Genomic DNA, 12,770 nt, shown 5'->3' with positions numbered 1-12,770 from the left:
CACCAGTAGTCCTCAGCTAATTATTACATAGAAAATTGATGGACCACAAATCCTGTGGGTACCTTTTGAGAACAGATAGAGGCCAATGGCATTGCCTGAGTTATCCCTGAACTGTGGATCTGAAGAGTGTCACAGGGGGAACTGGTCCTAGATATTTACTAGACAGGAAAGCCAAGGAAGTGGAAGCTTTACTCACGTGGAAGTCTTGATGAGAAATCTTCATCGCATAGGGCATGTTGGGTTCTTCTTTGGCTTCCACGAGACAGCCCCCCAGAGGTATGACACCCTGAGGAACAACCAGAATATATTATCCACCTCAGCCCCAGAATCAGACTGATTGGGGTATTCTATTGAAACATAGTAGTTCCAAAGTAATTCTAATAGACTTTGGATAGAAAATGCTATCTTACATCCAGAAAAAGAACTATGGAGTTCTTTATTTATTTACTTTTATTTCTTTTTTTTTTTTTAGTGAAATTTTACATTTCATTACTTATTTACATTCAATCAATACTGATTGAATGTAAGTCAACACATGCTATGTTTGATTCTTTTTTCTGTTATTTTTTTTCCTCTCCCATGGTTTTTCCCTTTTGCTTTGATTTTTCTCCCCAACATAATTCATAAAACAATGTGTATTAAAAATAAATAAATTTGATAAAAGAAATGTGTAGTAGTACCCTGCCCTGAGGACTCCAGACTAGAAAACAGATAGAGGGGCCTTTGGGCACAGGATTGAGGTTACTGAAATTGAAAAGGGGGGCCTGAGGAAGAAGTTTAATATACCCTATGACAGCCCCCTGCTCAAATTCCCTATCTTAGGAGGATTTGGCTGCCCACATTATTCCTTAGGTAAGACAGATAGCATTTCTCAGAGGTTTCATTATTTCTCAATCTCAAACTCCTTCAATTACAAGATCCTACCCATAACCAAATTCACTTTACCCAATACAAAACAAAGACACTTGATCTGTTGAAGGCTATTAGTATTGCAAAGGTATTGCTGTGAAAACCCAGGAAATAGGCTCTTTACTGCTTTCCTACTAAATCATTTTTCTTCTCACTCTAAGCCCCCAATTTCACCCCGGCTCTAAGCATGAAATGCTGATGGCCTCACCTTAGGATGGATGTTGAAATACTTATTGCTTTCGAAGCTTTTCTTTTCATTTTCAGAGTAGTAAAGCAGAAAGCTCTCTTTGATGATGAAAAACCTGAAGTGGAGAGCAGGAAGGAGAGTGCAAGGTGAAGGAAAGAGAATCAAGAAAATAATTTGAGTGCAAAACAATGTGTAGGATTGATGCTACAGTGAATTATGGAGATGTTCCATTAACACCATATACCATCTTAGCCCTCAGTAGAAATCACTTCATAAATTTTGGACTGCATTGGACCCCCAAGCACCATGTATTCAAGTACTAGTAGGTTATTAATATTTCGTCCCCTAAAAGACAGCCTAGAACTTTTGAGAATCTTAAAATCATGGTTGAAGAAGAAAAATGATAAGCTGGAAATTATCCAGTAGAGGGAAACCAAGATAGCAAAAAACCCCTTCAGTCCATGTCACATGAGGACCAACTGAAAGAAATGGGAATTTTTGGCCTGGAGAAAAAATTAATTAGGGGACATGCTATCTTCAAATACTTAAGGATATCATGTGCAGAAGGGTTTCACTTTGTTCTGTTTGGTTCCACAGGATAAAAGCCTAGAGCAATGGACAGAAATGGAAATGAGGCAGATATTTTCACTGCTCATATGAAATCTGTTGAAAAGTATGCTTTATTTGTGCATGTGGGATCATTCTATGTAATTTATTTAACTATTTAATTAAATTTCATTTCTTTGTTTTGAACAAATGCCTTCTCTGAATTGCTAAAATAAACAGACTTTTTCTTTATAACATGACTAATATGGAAATATGTTTTGCATGACTGCACACATATAACATTTATCAAATTGCTTGCCTTCTCAGTGATGGAGGAAAGAGAGGTTAAGAAAAAATTTGGAACTTGAAATTGTAAAAAAAGAACTTTAAAAATTATTTTTAGGTATAATTGGGAAAAATATTAACATTTTTTAAAAGTTAAGGAATTAAAAAAAAAAACAGAAAAAGGAAAATCATATGTGATACCAAAAATCTATTTATATTCAGATTGGTCATCCTTTTATGTACATAATAAATTCAATATATAACTTCTAAAAAATTCATTACTAAAAAAAAAAAGTAAACACACTGTTGGGAGTTCATGAGTGGCAATTTTGAACTGATCCACATAATGTCTCAAACCTAGATTGGCTTTTCCAGGCTATACTTCAGTTCTCCTTTATGTCCTCATTCATATCTATCACCAACAACATTTATTTATCACACATCTACTATGTGCAGGGCATTGTGCTAGAAAGTGTGGGCAATACATGAATAAAATGAGAGAATTCTTGCTCTTCAGGCACTTGCAATCTAATAAGAGAGTCAATGTAGAGACTAACAAAAAGATAAGTAATATAATAAAACAGGAATAGAAAATTTCCTTCCTTTTTGTTTTTTCTTCTAGTTTGCAAGAATCAGACAGGTTGGTTGAATACAGAATATACTACAAAGTACATGGTGGTGATAGGGAAAAGAAAAACCAAAACCCAAAACACTTCATTTTCCTAAAATCTGTAGGCCAAAGGTATATGGCAGAAAGAACCAAGCAGGAATGATTAGGAGATAAAGGGCTCCTGGGTTTGGGAAAGAAGTCAATAGAGGAACCATGAGGACAGAGAAGGAAAAAACTTCCTGGGCCAAGAGAAGATAAGAGCAGACTTGTGGAACCAGAGGATTACAATTGGCAGCAATAACAGGTGGCAGCTGCAGAGACATCGGAGAGACAGATAGCAGCTGTGGAAACAGCAGTCACCTGAAACAGGTGAAATGGCTGACAGACATGTATCCAGAATCTATATATGCCATAAGTATACTGTAGGAAGATTAATGAGAGTCAACCTTGAACTGCTAGGGTTTGTTCTTGTTAATGGATTTGAGTCCAAGGATCATTTATCTCCTTATGTGTTTTATAAAAAATGTTTATGTTAAAAATGCTTATAAATGTTTGCCTTGGTTAATAGCAAACATTTGAATTGATTGAACCATTCTAGAAATAAACTAGATTATGTTAATTTTTGCCTAAAGAGATTATGAGTAGGGGCTCAAGCTAATGAAATGAATTATTAGGAATGTTCCAAATACAGAACCCAGTCTTGACTGGCAAGGGTATAGGGGGTTGGGATCCCCATTTGACACTCAGGTTATATTTGTAATCTAAGATGGCATATGAGAAGGGCCAGGCAGAAAAGGGACCTATCTCTGAGGACTGGAGTGACTGGTAAAAGAAGGACTTATGGAGGAGTTGAACTTGAGCTTGGAAGTATTTAAATAGTTGTGGAGAGAAAGGGAGAGGGAGAAGGAGGAGGAGAAGAAGAAGGAGAAGGAGAGGGAGAGAAGGAGAGAGAGAGAGGGGGAGAGGGACAGAGGGAGAGGGAAAGGGACAAAGAGAATGTGTGTCTTCTTTATTTTTCGCCCCAAGAGATATGAAAAACTCAAAGATGAATATTTTTTCCTGTACAGGACTTGTCCCAGGGATGGCCATGGGATTAGTATGATACAGTGAGCCAGACTCAGAGGTAGAAGAACTGCATTTGAATCCTAATTTTGACAAATTAGCTATGTGACCATGGATAAATTTCTTTATTTCTCAGGCACAGTTTTTTCATCAATAAAATGGAGGCAATCATATTGGCATGGGCTCCATTAGAGTCACAAGTTTCTACTCAGGCATCTGTTGCTCATTCAGTCAGATGCAGGAAGTGTGCTGAGAGTTTCAGAGCCTGGAGCCCCAGCAAAAGCTTGTTAGTTCCAAATAATGATTAAAGGGTTACCTTGCTTTTGGAGAAAATCCTTGTCTTACAAATATCAGACAAACTCTTCAGATCAGAGTTCCCTGATGTTCCTTGGTTGCTTTTAAGGTAGTAAAACTCCAATGAATGTGGATTCAAGCATAGTATTTTCACTTTTTATTGGTGGTTATTGTTTGCTTTTTTTTTTTTTCCCTTTTGAGCTGATTTTTTTTTTTTTTTTGCATAGTATGACAAATATGGAAATATGTTTAGAAGAACTACACATGTTTAACTTATATTTTGGGAAGGGGAGAGGAAGGGAGAAAAATTTGTTACATAAGATTTTGCAAAGGTGAATGTTGAAAACTACCTCTGTATGTATTTGGAAAATAAAGTATTATTAAAATCGTTAATAAAAAAAGATAAAGCTCCTTCCTCAGAGAAATTAGTCTGGGTGTCTTAGTAATTTTTAATCTATCAAACCTGCTCTCCCATTGTAATAGTCTCATAGGGTTGTGAGGAAATACCTTTTAAAATATTACAATTTTTAAAATAACATTATCATTGTAAAGGCCACTGATTTTTCCTTGGATAAGGAATAATACGAATGCTTATTGTTCAAAGAAACTATCCTAGCTAAAAAATGTTCTGTGGACAAAGTACCCATGTTTTTGCTTAAAATAATATAAAATCAATCCTGAGATTGATATTTCACATCCCAATTTTCTGATTGGCTTCAATTTCTGGAATGGATGCCATTATATTTGCAATTCCCCAAATTCATTTTAACAAGCATTTATTAATTTCCTATTAGGTGGGAGACACTGAGCTAGGTGTTGGGAATATAGCAAAAACAAAATACATGATAGTCCTTCACTCCTCAGTATCTTTGCACTGACTGAACTGTCCTCTTCCCCACCCCCACTTTCAGGCCTGGAATGAATTTCCTCTTTATCCCCATTGGCCTCCTCAGCTTTTTTTTTTCTTTTTTCTTTTTTAAATTTTATTTATAATTTTTTGACGTATCTATGCATGAGTAATTTTTTTAAATAACATTATCCCTTGTATTCATTTTTCCAAATTATCCCCTCCTTCCCTCTACTCCCTCCCCTTGATGACAGGCAATCCCATACATTTTACATGTGTTACAATATAACCTAGATACAATATATGTGTGTAAATACCATTTTCTTGTTGCACATTAAGTATTAGATTCTGAAGGTATAAGTAACCTGGGTAGATAGACAGTAGTGCTAATATTTTACATTCACTTCCCAGTGTTCCTTCTCTGGGTGTAGTTGTTTCTGTCCATCATTGATCAACTGGAAGTTCCTCAGCTTTTTTCAAAACTCAGCTAAATTCCCTCGTTCTACAAGAAATTTTTTTCCCCGCTTCTTTCCCTCCTTCCCTTTATTGCATTTCCTCTGAGATTACCTTCTTATATGCACTGAATTGTTTAAATGTTGTCCTCCCTTATCAGAGTATGAACTCCTTGAAGAGAGGGAGAGAGAGAAAAAAAGGGAAAGGGGGAAAAAGGGAGAGGGGGGAGAACAGGTGAAAGGGGGGAGAAAGGAAGAGGGGAAGCGGGGAGAGAAAGTGTGTATTCTGTCCTTGTATCCTCACCCCCAGAGCTCAGCTCAGTGCCTGGAATATAGTAACCAACATATCAATGCTTGTTAACTGATTGAATTTTAGGGGGTTAAAGCACCCAGGTGGACATAGCTTTTCTGTTGTCTAGGTCATTCCACTGCCCTCAGAGTGAATAAATATACCTTTGAGATAACATAATGCTAGCTATTATTATTTTCATGTAGAAACAAGGGGGGCTGAACCAGTATAGTATCAAGAGTCAATAATAATAAACATCTGTTAAGGGCCCACTATGTGTCAGATACTGTGCTAAATGCTAGGGATACATAGAAAGGTAAAGCACAGTTATTCCTGCACTCAAGAAACCCATAGCCTGCAAAGAATTATGTACAAACAAGGTATGTATATAGGATAATTTACTAAGGAAGAATGTTAGGATTCAGAGGAATCAGACAAGGCTTCCTATAGAAGGGGGAGTTTAGTTGGGACTTGAAATAAATCAGGAGGTAGAGATAAGGCAGGAGAAAATTCCCAGTATGGGGAATAGCCAGGGAAAATGCCCAGATTTGGGAGTATCTTGTTTGGGGAACAGCAAGGAGGTCTTGATCAAAGAGCATGTGAGGAGTATATGTTGTAAGAAAACTGGAAAGATGATAAGGGGTAATTTTTGAAGGGCTTTGGATGTCAAGGATTTTATATTTAATCACAGAGGTAATAGGAAGCTATTGGGATTTATTCAATAAGGGGTTAACAGTCAGATTTGCATTTTAGGAAGATCAGTTTGGTCACTGAATACAGGGTAGACTAGAACAAGGAAAGACTTTGGCAGGGATACTAACCCTTAGGCCACCTAGCTGCCTCCTATTTCTATTAATGACTAATTATTATTAGTATTATTGTTGTTGAGTCATTTTTTAAGTCATGCCTGTGACCCCATTTTGGAGTCATTCTTGGCAAAGATGCTAGAGTGGTTTCCATTTCCTTTTCCAGATGAGGAATCTGAGGCAAACAAGGTTAAGTTATTTGCTCAGGGTTACACATCTATTAACTATCTGAAGCTAGATTTGAATTCATGAAGATGCGTTTTCCTGATTACAAGCTGGATGCTCTATCAACTGCACCACCTAGCTGCCCATTATTAGTATCAGCCATCATATTAGTATTGTTATGTTCATGAACAAATCAAATTTCTAAGCAATGTTTATTGAGGCTGGGGGGAGGGGAAGGGGAGGAAGGAAGACTGCAGTTTAGAAGGTGAAAGGAAAAACAAAATCCAGTGGCTTCAGAAAATTTTAAGATTATATCCTAAGAAGGGGCCAAGGAATTTATAAGAAGATCCAGGTCCTGTATGTGTCAAAATGTTTGTGGCAGCCCTTTTTGTAGTGGCTAGAAACTGGAAGATGAATGGATGTCCATCAATTGGAGAATGGTTGGGTAAATTATGGTATATGAATGTTATGGAATATTATTGCTCTGTAAGAAATGACCAGCAGGAGGAATACAGAGAGGCTTGGAGAGACTTACATGAACTGATGCTGAGTGAAATGAGCAGAACTAGGAGATCATTATACACTTCAACAACAACACTGTATGAGGATGTATTCTGATGGAAGTGGATATCTAATCCAATTCCAATTGATCAATGGACAGAATCAGCTACACCCAGAAAAGGAACACTGGGAAATGAGTGTAAACTGTGAGCATTTTTTGTTTTTCTCCCCAGATTATTTTTACCTTCTGAATCTAATTCTTCCTATTATAAAACAACAACAAAATTCGGTTCTGCACATATATATTGCACCTAGGATATACTATAATATATTTAATATGTATGGGAATGCCTGCTATCTAGAGGAGGGGGTGGAGGGAGGGAAGGGAAAAGTCAGAACAGGAGTGCAAAAGATAATGTAAAAATTTACCCATGCATATGTTCTGTCAATAAAAAGTTACAATTAAAAAAAAGAAGAAGAAGAAGATCCAGATCCTTCCTATATAGTCCTTTGAAAAAATTCAATATTGCAGTTTTGCAACTGGAGAAAGGTCATTTAAATCTTAGAGCTGGAATCAGAATTTCTGGGACGAAAAGTCTTTCTTCCCCTACCTCTCTGTTTCTCCCTATAACAGATTTCAACTCATCTTTTTCCTTGGGGAAGAGGGCTTTTCATTCACATACTACTTCAGCTTATTAACAGACCCTTTCTGTGCATCCTCTGTCATCTGTTCTACAGAAGTCTACTGCTCCCATCTCCGAGGAGATTCTGGGAAGAGGCTTCAGGAACCTGAGGGGAATGCAGAATCAGAGACTTCTGGGAACTGCTTACTCATGAATGCTTTGCAGCTGGCCCAGCCTCAGTCAGTCTGCTGACTCACTGATTTGGGCAGGAGCAGATCCAAAGCTCTGCCTGGGGTTTCTTTACCAGACCACACCCACCTCTCCTGCTGTTCACAACTGCATTAACAGACCTGGAAGGGATCTTAGAGGTCATTGAGTCCAAGCCTTTCATTTTATAGATGAGGAAACTGAGGTCCAAAGAAGTTGTAATACATGTAAATCAAGTAGAAAAGGAAGTAAAAATGGGAATTTGAACTCAAGTCCTCTGAATCCCAAATGCAGTAGTAGTTTTTCCACTAAACATTCTGTCCCTTCCTTTACAAGGGGTTTTTATAAATTATGCAAATATAAATTCACTATATTTTAAATTCCCAGCATTTCCTCCAACCTTCCCACTATTTCAGAAATAGTCTCTTACCTTTCTATGAATTGCAAAAGAAACTAATCCCTCAGCAGTTTGCCCTCTCCCAGTTCCCACAAATGCCCACCTGCTTAGACAGTGATGGAAGAACTTTCTGTCTGTCTCTCAGTCTTTCTGTCTTTCCCTCTGTGTCTGTCTCTATCTCTATTTTTGTCTCTCTTTCTCTATCTCTGTTTCTCTTTTTGCTGTTTTTAGGAGAAGGAATTTAACTCAATGAATGTCCAATCACCTTTTCACTTTTTCCGAATGATGGGGGGGGCCCTGAAATTGTCCTCTGACTTTGGCAGGGAAGCCATGGGGGAACTGTTGAGAAACTCTTCTCTAGGGGAGGCCTACCTCAGGGAATCAAGATAAAGTGGCTTCATTCTGTTTTCTTGGTAGGACTAGCTATACTCTCTATTGAGTTGAAAATTAGTCCAGGACCACAACTACTTAGCTCAAACTTAAGTGGTCTAATTCTATTGGAAATCTGGGCGTGGGGGCAATAACAACATTGAAGGAATTTCATTCAATTGATCTCTTATAAAAAAGGGCAATTTTAAAATCATTTGCAGAGGCCTAAAGCAGGACCATGCCTTGTCAAGGAACCTCTCTCTCCTTGGCACAGCTGCCTGTCAGGACGCCTGACCACTGTGAAGACATTCTCTTCTCAGTATTAACACCTTCTCTTTATCTCTGTGCCAGAATTGACTTCTCAGTGCCAATAAAATTTCCCTTTTGCCATCCAAACTTTCAGATTTGTGAATCCTTTCACATTGAACCTGCACCAACCTGAAGGGGATTCTCACACCTCAACTCTCTGCACTGCTTGCTACTAACCACATCATTTGGTTCCCTAACTGGATCACTAACATATCCTCAGGAGCCAAGGAAGAACAGGGCCAGGCCAGAAGCAGTTCCAGAAAAGAGGACTAACTAAGGCTCCAAAGAGGAACTCAGCCCACCAGGTCCATCCAGTCCCATTAGTTATTTATGTTTTCCCTTGACATACCAGAGTACTGAACCTTTTAAAGACAAGTGCTCTGTCAAGAGGGCATCGATTGTTCTAATGATGCCACTTGTGGCAATTGTCATGTGGTCACTAATTAACTAAGGCCTCCTATGGGGAAGGAGGGAAGGAAGGGAGTAAGCCACTCTACTTTACCAAATGGGAGGCAGGATGTTTTATCTCCAGTCTGTCTGGCAATGCTTGGAAGATTTTTATTTTCTTTCCAAATCCCAGAGGATTGTATTTGTAAATTAGAAACTTTCACTCTTCTCTACTCTCCCAAAATTTAGCTTGATGGGATGCTGATGTCCATGTGGTGGGATGATTCCCTAGAAGAGTTCAAATCCTGGGGTTTATCTGTGCTGGGGCCCCTCTCTCCTGCCTGACATAATGCTGGTGAAATCATAAAGCATCATAGTGCAGTAGGAAGAACATGAACAAGATTTACAGTTTGTGGATTTGAATCCCAGCTCTGCCACCTGTGATCTTAGGCAAATCACTTCACCAGCTCTCAGTTTCCTCATCTGAAAAATGAAGGAATTTCCTGTTCCAATCCTAAATTGGTGGATTTTATATTATCAGAGGATAGTTGAGATTATTGGAACCTAGAGGGTAAACATGACTAAGGTCAAAAGGCTGAAGCTTTATAAAGGAGGAAGTATCACCAGGACTATAAGCAGCATGAAAAAATAATTTTTGGAGGGAGAGGGGATGAGATTTTTTTCCTTGTTAACTATGCCAGATGTCCTGGAAAATGCCTCCCTTTTTACTATATTCTAAGCATAGCTTTTGCCTCTGAAAGTCAGAGGAAATTTCTACCCCCCAAAGTAGTTAGGTGGATAGCTTGCAAGGGTTGGGGTCAGGAAAACCTTGGTTGAAATCTGTCTCAGACACTTAGCAGCTATGTGACCTTGGGCAAGTCACTATTTGCCTCAGTTTTCCTATAGAAGACCATTCCAGTATCTTTGCCAAGAAATCCCAAATGGGGTCATGAAGAGTCAGACTCTAACTAAACAACAGCAACAAAAACACCCTTAATTTTTGCATTCAAATGTCAATAAGAAGGCCTTTTAACCCCAGGGAAAGCCAGTGATCAGGTGAAAATTCACCCCACTAATCCAGTTTAGATATGGTCAATAAAAAGACTGCCTCCAGGGATTAAAAGGGTTACTTCATTTTAATCGCCACAGGACTTTTCCCTAGCCCCATATCTAGCTTTCCAAAGATTTCTCGTCAGACCCTCCTTCTGAGTCAAGGTGGGAGGAAGTAGTCTAATCTCAGGTTTATATATTACTCCATCCCAAGCCTTTTAAAACCATTATTTTCAAAAGCAGATTCTTTCAACTATTGCAGTTTGTTAATCCTTTGCCTTTTTGAAAGACTGAGGTAAATTCCCAATTTGGGGGCATTTGGGAGGAGAGTAAAGATCGAAACGTCCAGTTTAGAGCTGAAACTAGGGACCTAAATTTCCTCCTCATGCTGGTCTGGAGACCACCATCACCATCCCCTCTCTTTTCTCTCTGTTCAGATCCTCTATTAATTCATGGCCCTGAGGGGTTTGGAGGGTGAACATAGGCCCCAGGAGAGGGCAAGGCATTGGAGCACTGGGCTAATGGAATTCCGGGGAAGGGCCAAACTACCATCTCTCCCGAAGGACTGGATCTGCTTGACTCTCCCTCTTTTAAAGTCTGACTGTATACTACCTCTCAACCAACTAAATTTGCCCTAGCTGCTGCCAGGATTCTAGCTATCCAGGCTGTCCCTCACAAATATGGACTGAGCCTGGCGTATTGGTGCCCGGTGGGGTTTATGAAAACAGTGAAATCCAGAAGTAGTTTACTTTTTTTTCTAGCTCCTCAAAGAAATGAGGGAATCTCTTTCCATCTCCTCCAAGCAGACTGCTGTTAGCTCAAACCTTCTGTATGGGGTGACCCCAATTCACAGCTAAATAAATGTCTGCATTTGGACCACTCCTTGGATCAAAGTATCAATTCCCTTACACCCTCTAAACAGAAAGCTAATAGTCTTTTCATTCTAGTAACTTAGAGCATTTGGGGACAAAAATTTCCAAATGCTGAAACCAATTTTCAGATGGGGCAAATGAGGACTGCATAAAGGTGAGGTCAAGGTCATATAACAAGCAAACTTATTTCAGTTTGAAATAAGTCAAGTATCTTGACTCCTAGTTTATTGTCTAACCAAGGAAAGCTTTCCTCAAAACCAAGAGCCATTTCCTCCCTTCCCTTCTCTTCCTCTCCTCTCACTTGCCCTCCACCACTGAGAAAACAAGCTTTCTCTCCTCCCTCCATTATTCTCACTCCACCTGAAGCCCCAAGCATCCCGAGAACTCACCTTCTGGACCACTTGGCTGACTGCCTCCCAAAGGGTCTCTTCCAGAGCACGCCATACAGCTGCACTTTGGTGCTGATGTCCAGGGCATCGGCTTCTGCCTGTTCCATGGAAGGGGAGGGAGAAACTGAATTGGATTTGGAAACGAACATTTTATCTCAGAGGAATTTCCCCCTCCCCTCCCCAAAACTTCCCTGTATCTAGTTGCTCCGGGGAGTTGACCGAAGACTGTGGTCTTCGGAATAACGACGTCTAAGATGGTTGGGAGCCAGAGGCAAGTGAGGAGAGCCTACAGACTGGATCAGTCCTCAGGCTGTTCAAGTCATAGTCGATACTTGTTTCCTGGATGCAGAGATGAGCAAGGTTTCCTCTCACCGTCTGGGGCATTAAAGCAAAAGAGGTCGACCAGCCAGCCACCGGGAGATCAGAGCTTTGCCAAGAACGGAGTAAAAGGTGGAGCAGCCACCCTCCAGAAGAAATGGAGTAAGTCAAATTCCTTAAATCTTTTTGATGGGGAAGGCAAAAGGGGAGGTGGAGGGACCGATTGCAGATGGGAGCTCTGGAAAAGATGCTTGAGCTCTGTCAATCCGCTGCCCGCTGCACCAAAACAACTCTCCTTTATCGCTCCGTCCCCACCCCGCCGTCATGCACACACCCCAATTCTGGTGGCCTTTGATTGGTCGGGAGTAAAAGGTAAGTCAGGGGCCTCTTTGGATCTTCCAATCACAGTTCCTGAGCCGGTCTCTGAAGGTCTCTCTCTCTGCTCCCATTATCAGTAGGTCAGAAGATGGATTTCCTAAATGAAATAACCATCCGCATTCATAAAGCACTTTGATTTTTTAAAAAGCGCTTTCCTTACCACTCTGAGACACAAGGTGCATTATGATGGCTTAGAGATGAAGAACGTGAGGCTCAATAAGTGGGTTTACAGAGGCTGTTGAGCAAACTTCAGCCAATTTATTTAAGTGTGTGTGTGTGTGTGTGTGTGTGTGTGTGTGTCGAGGGGAGGGGTGGAGGTTGTTGTAGAGGAGCCGTTGACCATGCTGGATAAGGAGGTTTGGACAGTTGAAAAAAGAGTCTTGAAGGGTAGCTGCAGGAGGCTACCCCCTCTCAGAGTTGTAATTCAACCTGCCTTCACATCAAATCAGCAAGCGTTTGTTAAATGCTCACTATTTGCTAGGCACTGCGCTGATACAAAGAAAAGCAAGAGCAATTTC

At 39.8% G+C, this 12,770-nt stretch overlaps 1 protein-coding gene across 1 annotated transcript in view; it reads right to left on the bottom strand.

Annotated features, from left to right (window-relative positions):
- The window catches only part of PLEKHD1 (pleckstrin homology and coiled-coil domain containing D1), a 36,697-nt gene extending 24,548 nt beyond the window's left edge, over positions 1-12,149 (bottom strand). The window contains exons 1-3 of the mRNA XM_074290487.1: positions 11,557-12,149; positions 1,118-1,211; positions 197-286 (exon numbers count right to left, since the gene is read on the bottom strand). Of these exons, the coding sequence (XP_074146588.1) occupies positions 197-286; positions 1,118-1,211; positions 11,557-11,705 (333 nt within the window). The 5' untranslated portion in view covers positions 11,706-12,149. The remainder of the gene's footprint in view (positions 1-196; positions 287-1,117; positions 1,212-11,556) is intronic.
- Positions 12,150-12,770: the final 621 nt, after the last annotated feature.

Source organism: Sminthopsis crassicaudata, chromosome 2, assembly GCF_048593235.1.
Source record: "Sminthopsis crassicaudata isolate SCR6 chromosome 2, ASM4859323v1, whole genome shotgun sequence".
In the NCBI taxonomy this organism is placed as follows: Eukaryota; Metazoa; Chordata; class Mammalia; order Dasyuromorphia; family Dasyuridae; genus Sminthopsis; species Sminthopsis crassicaudata.
This window is presented reverse-complemented; position numbering and strand designations above follow the sequence as displayed.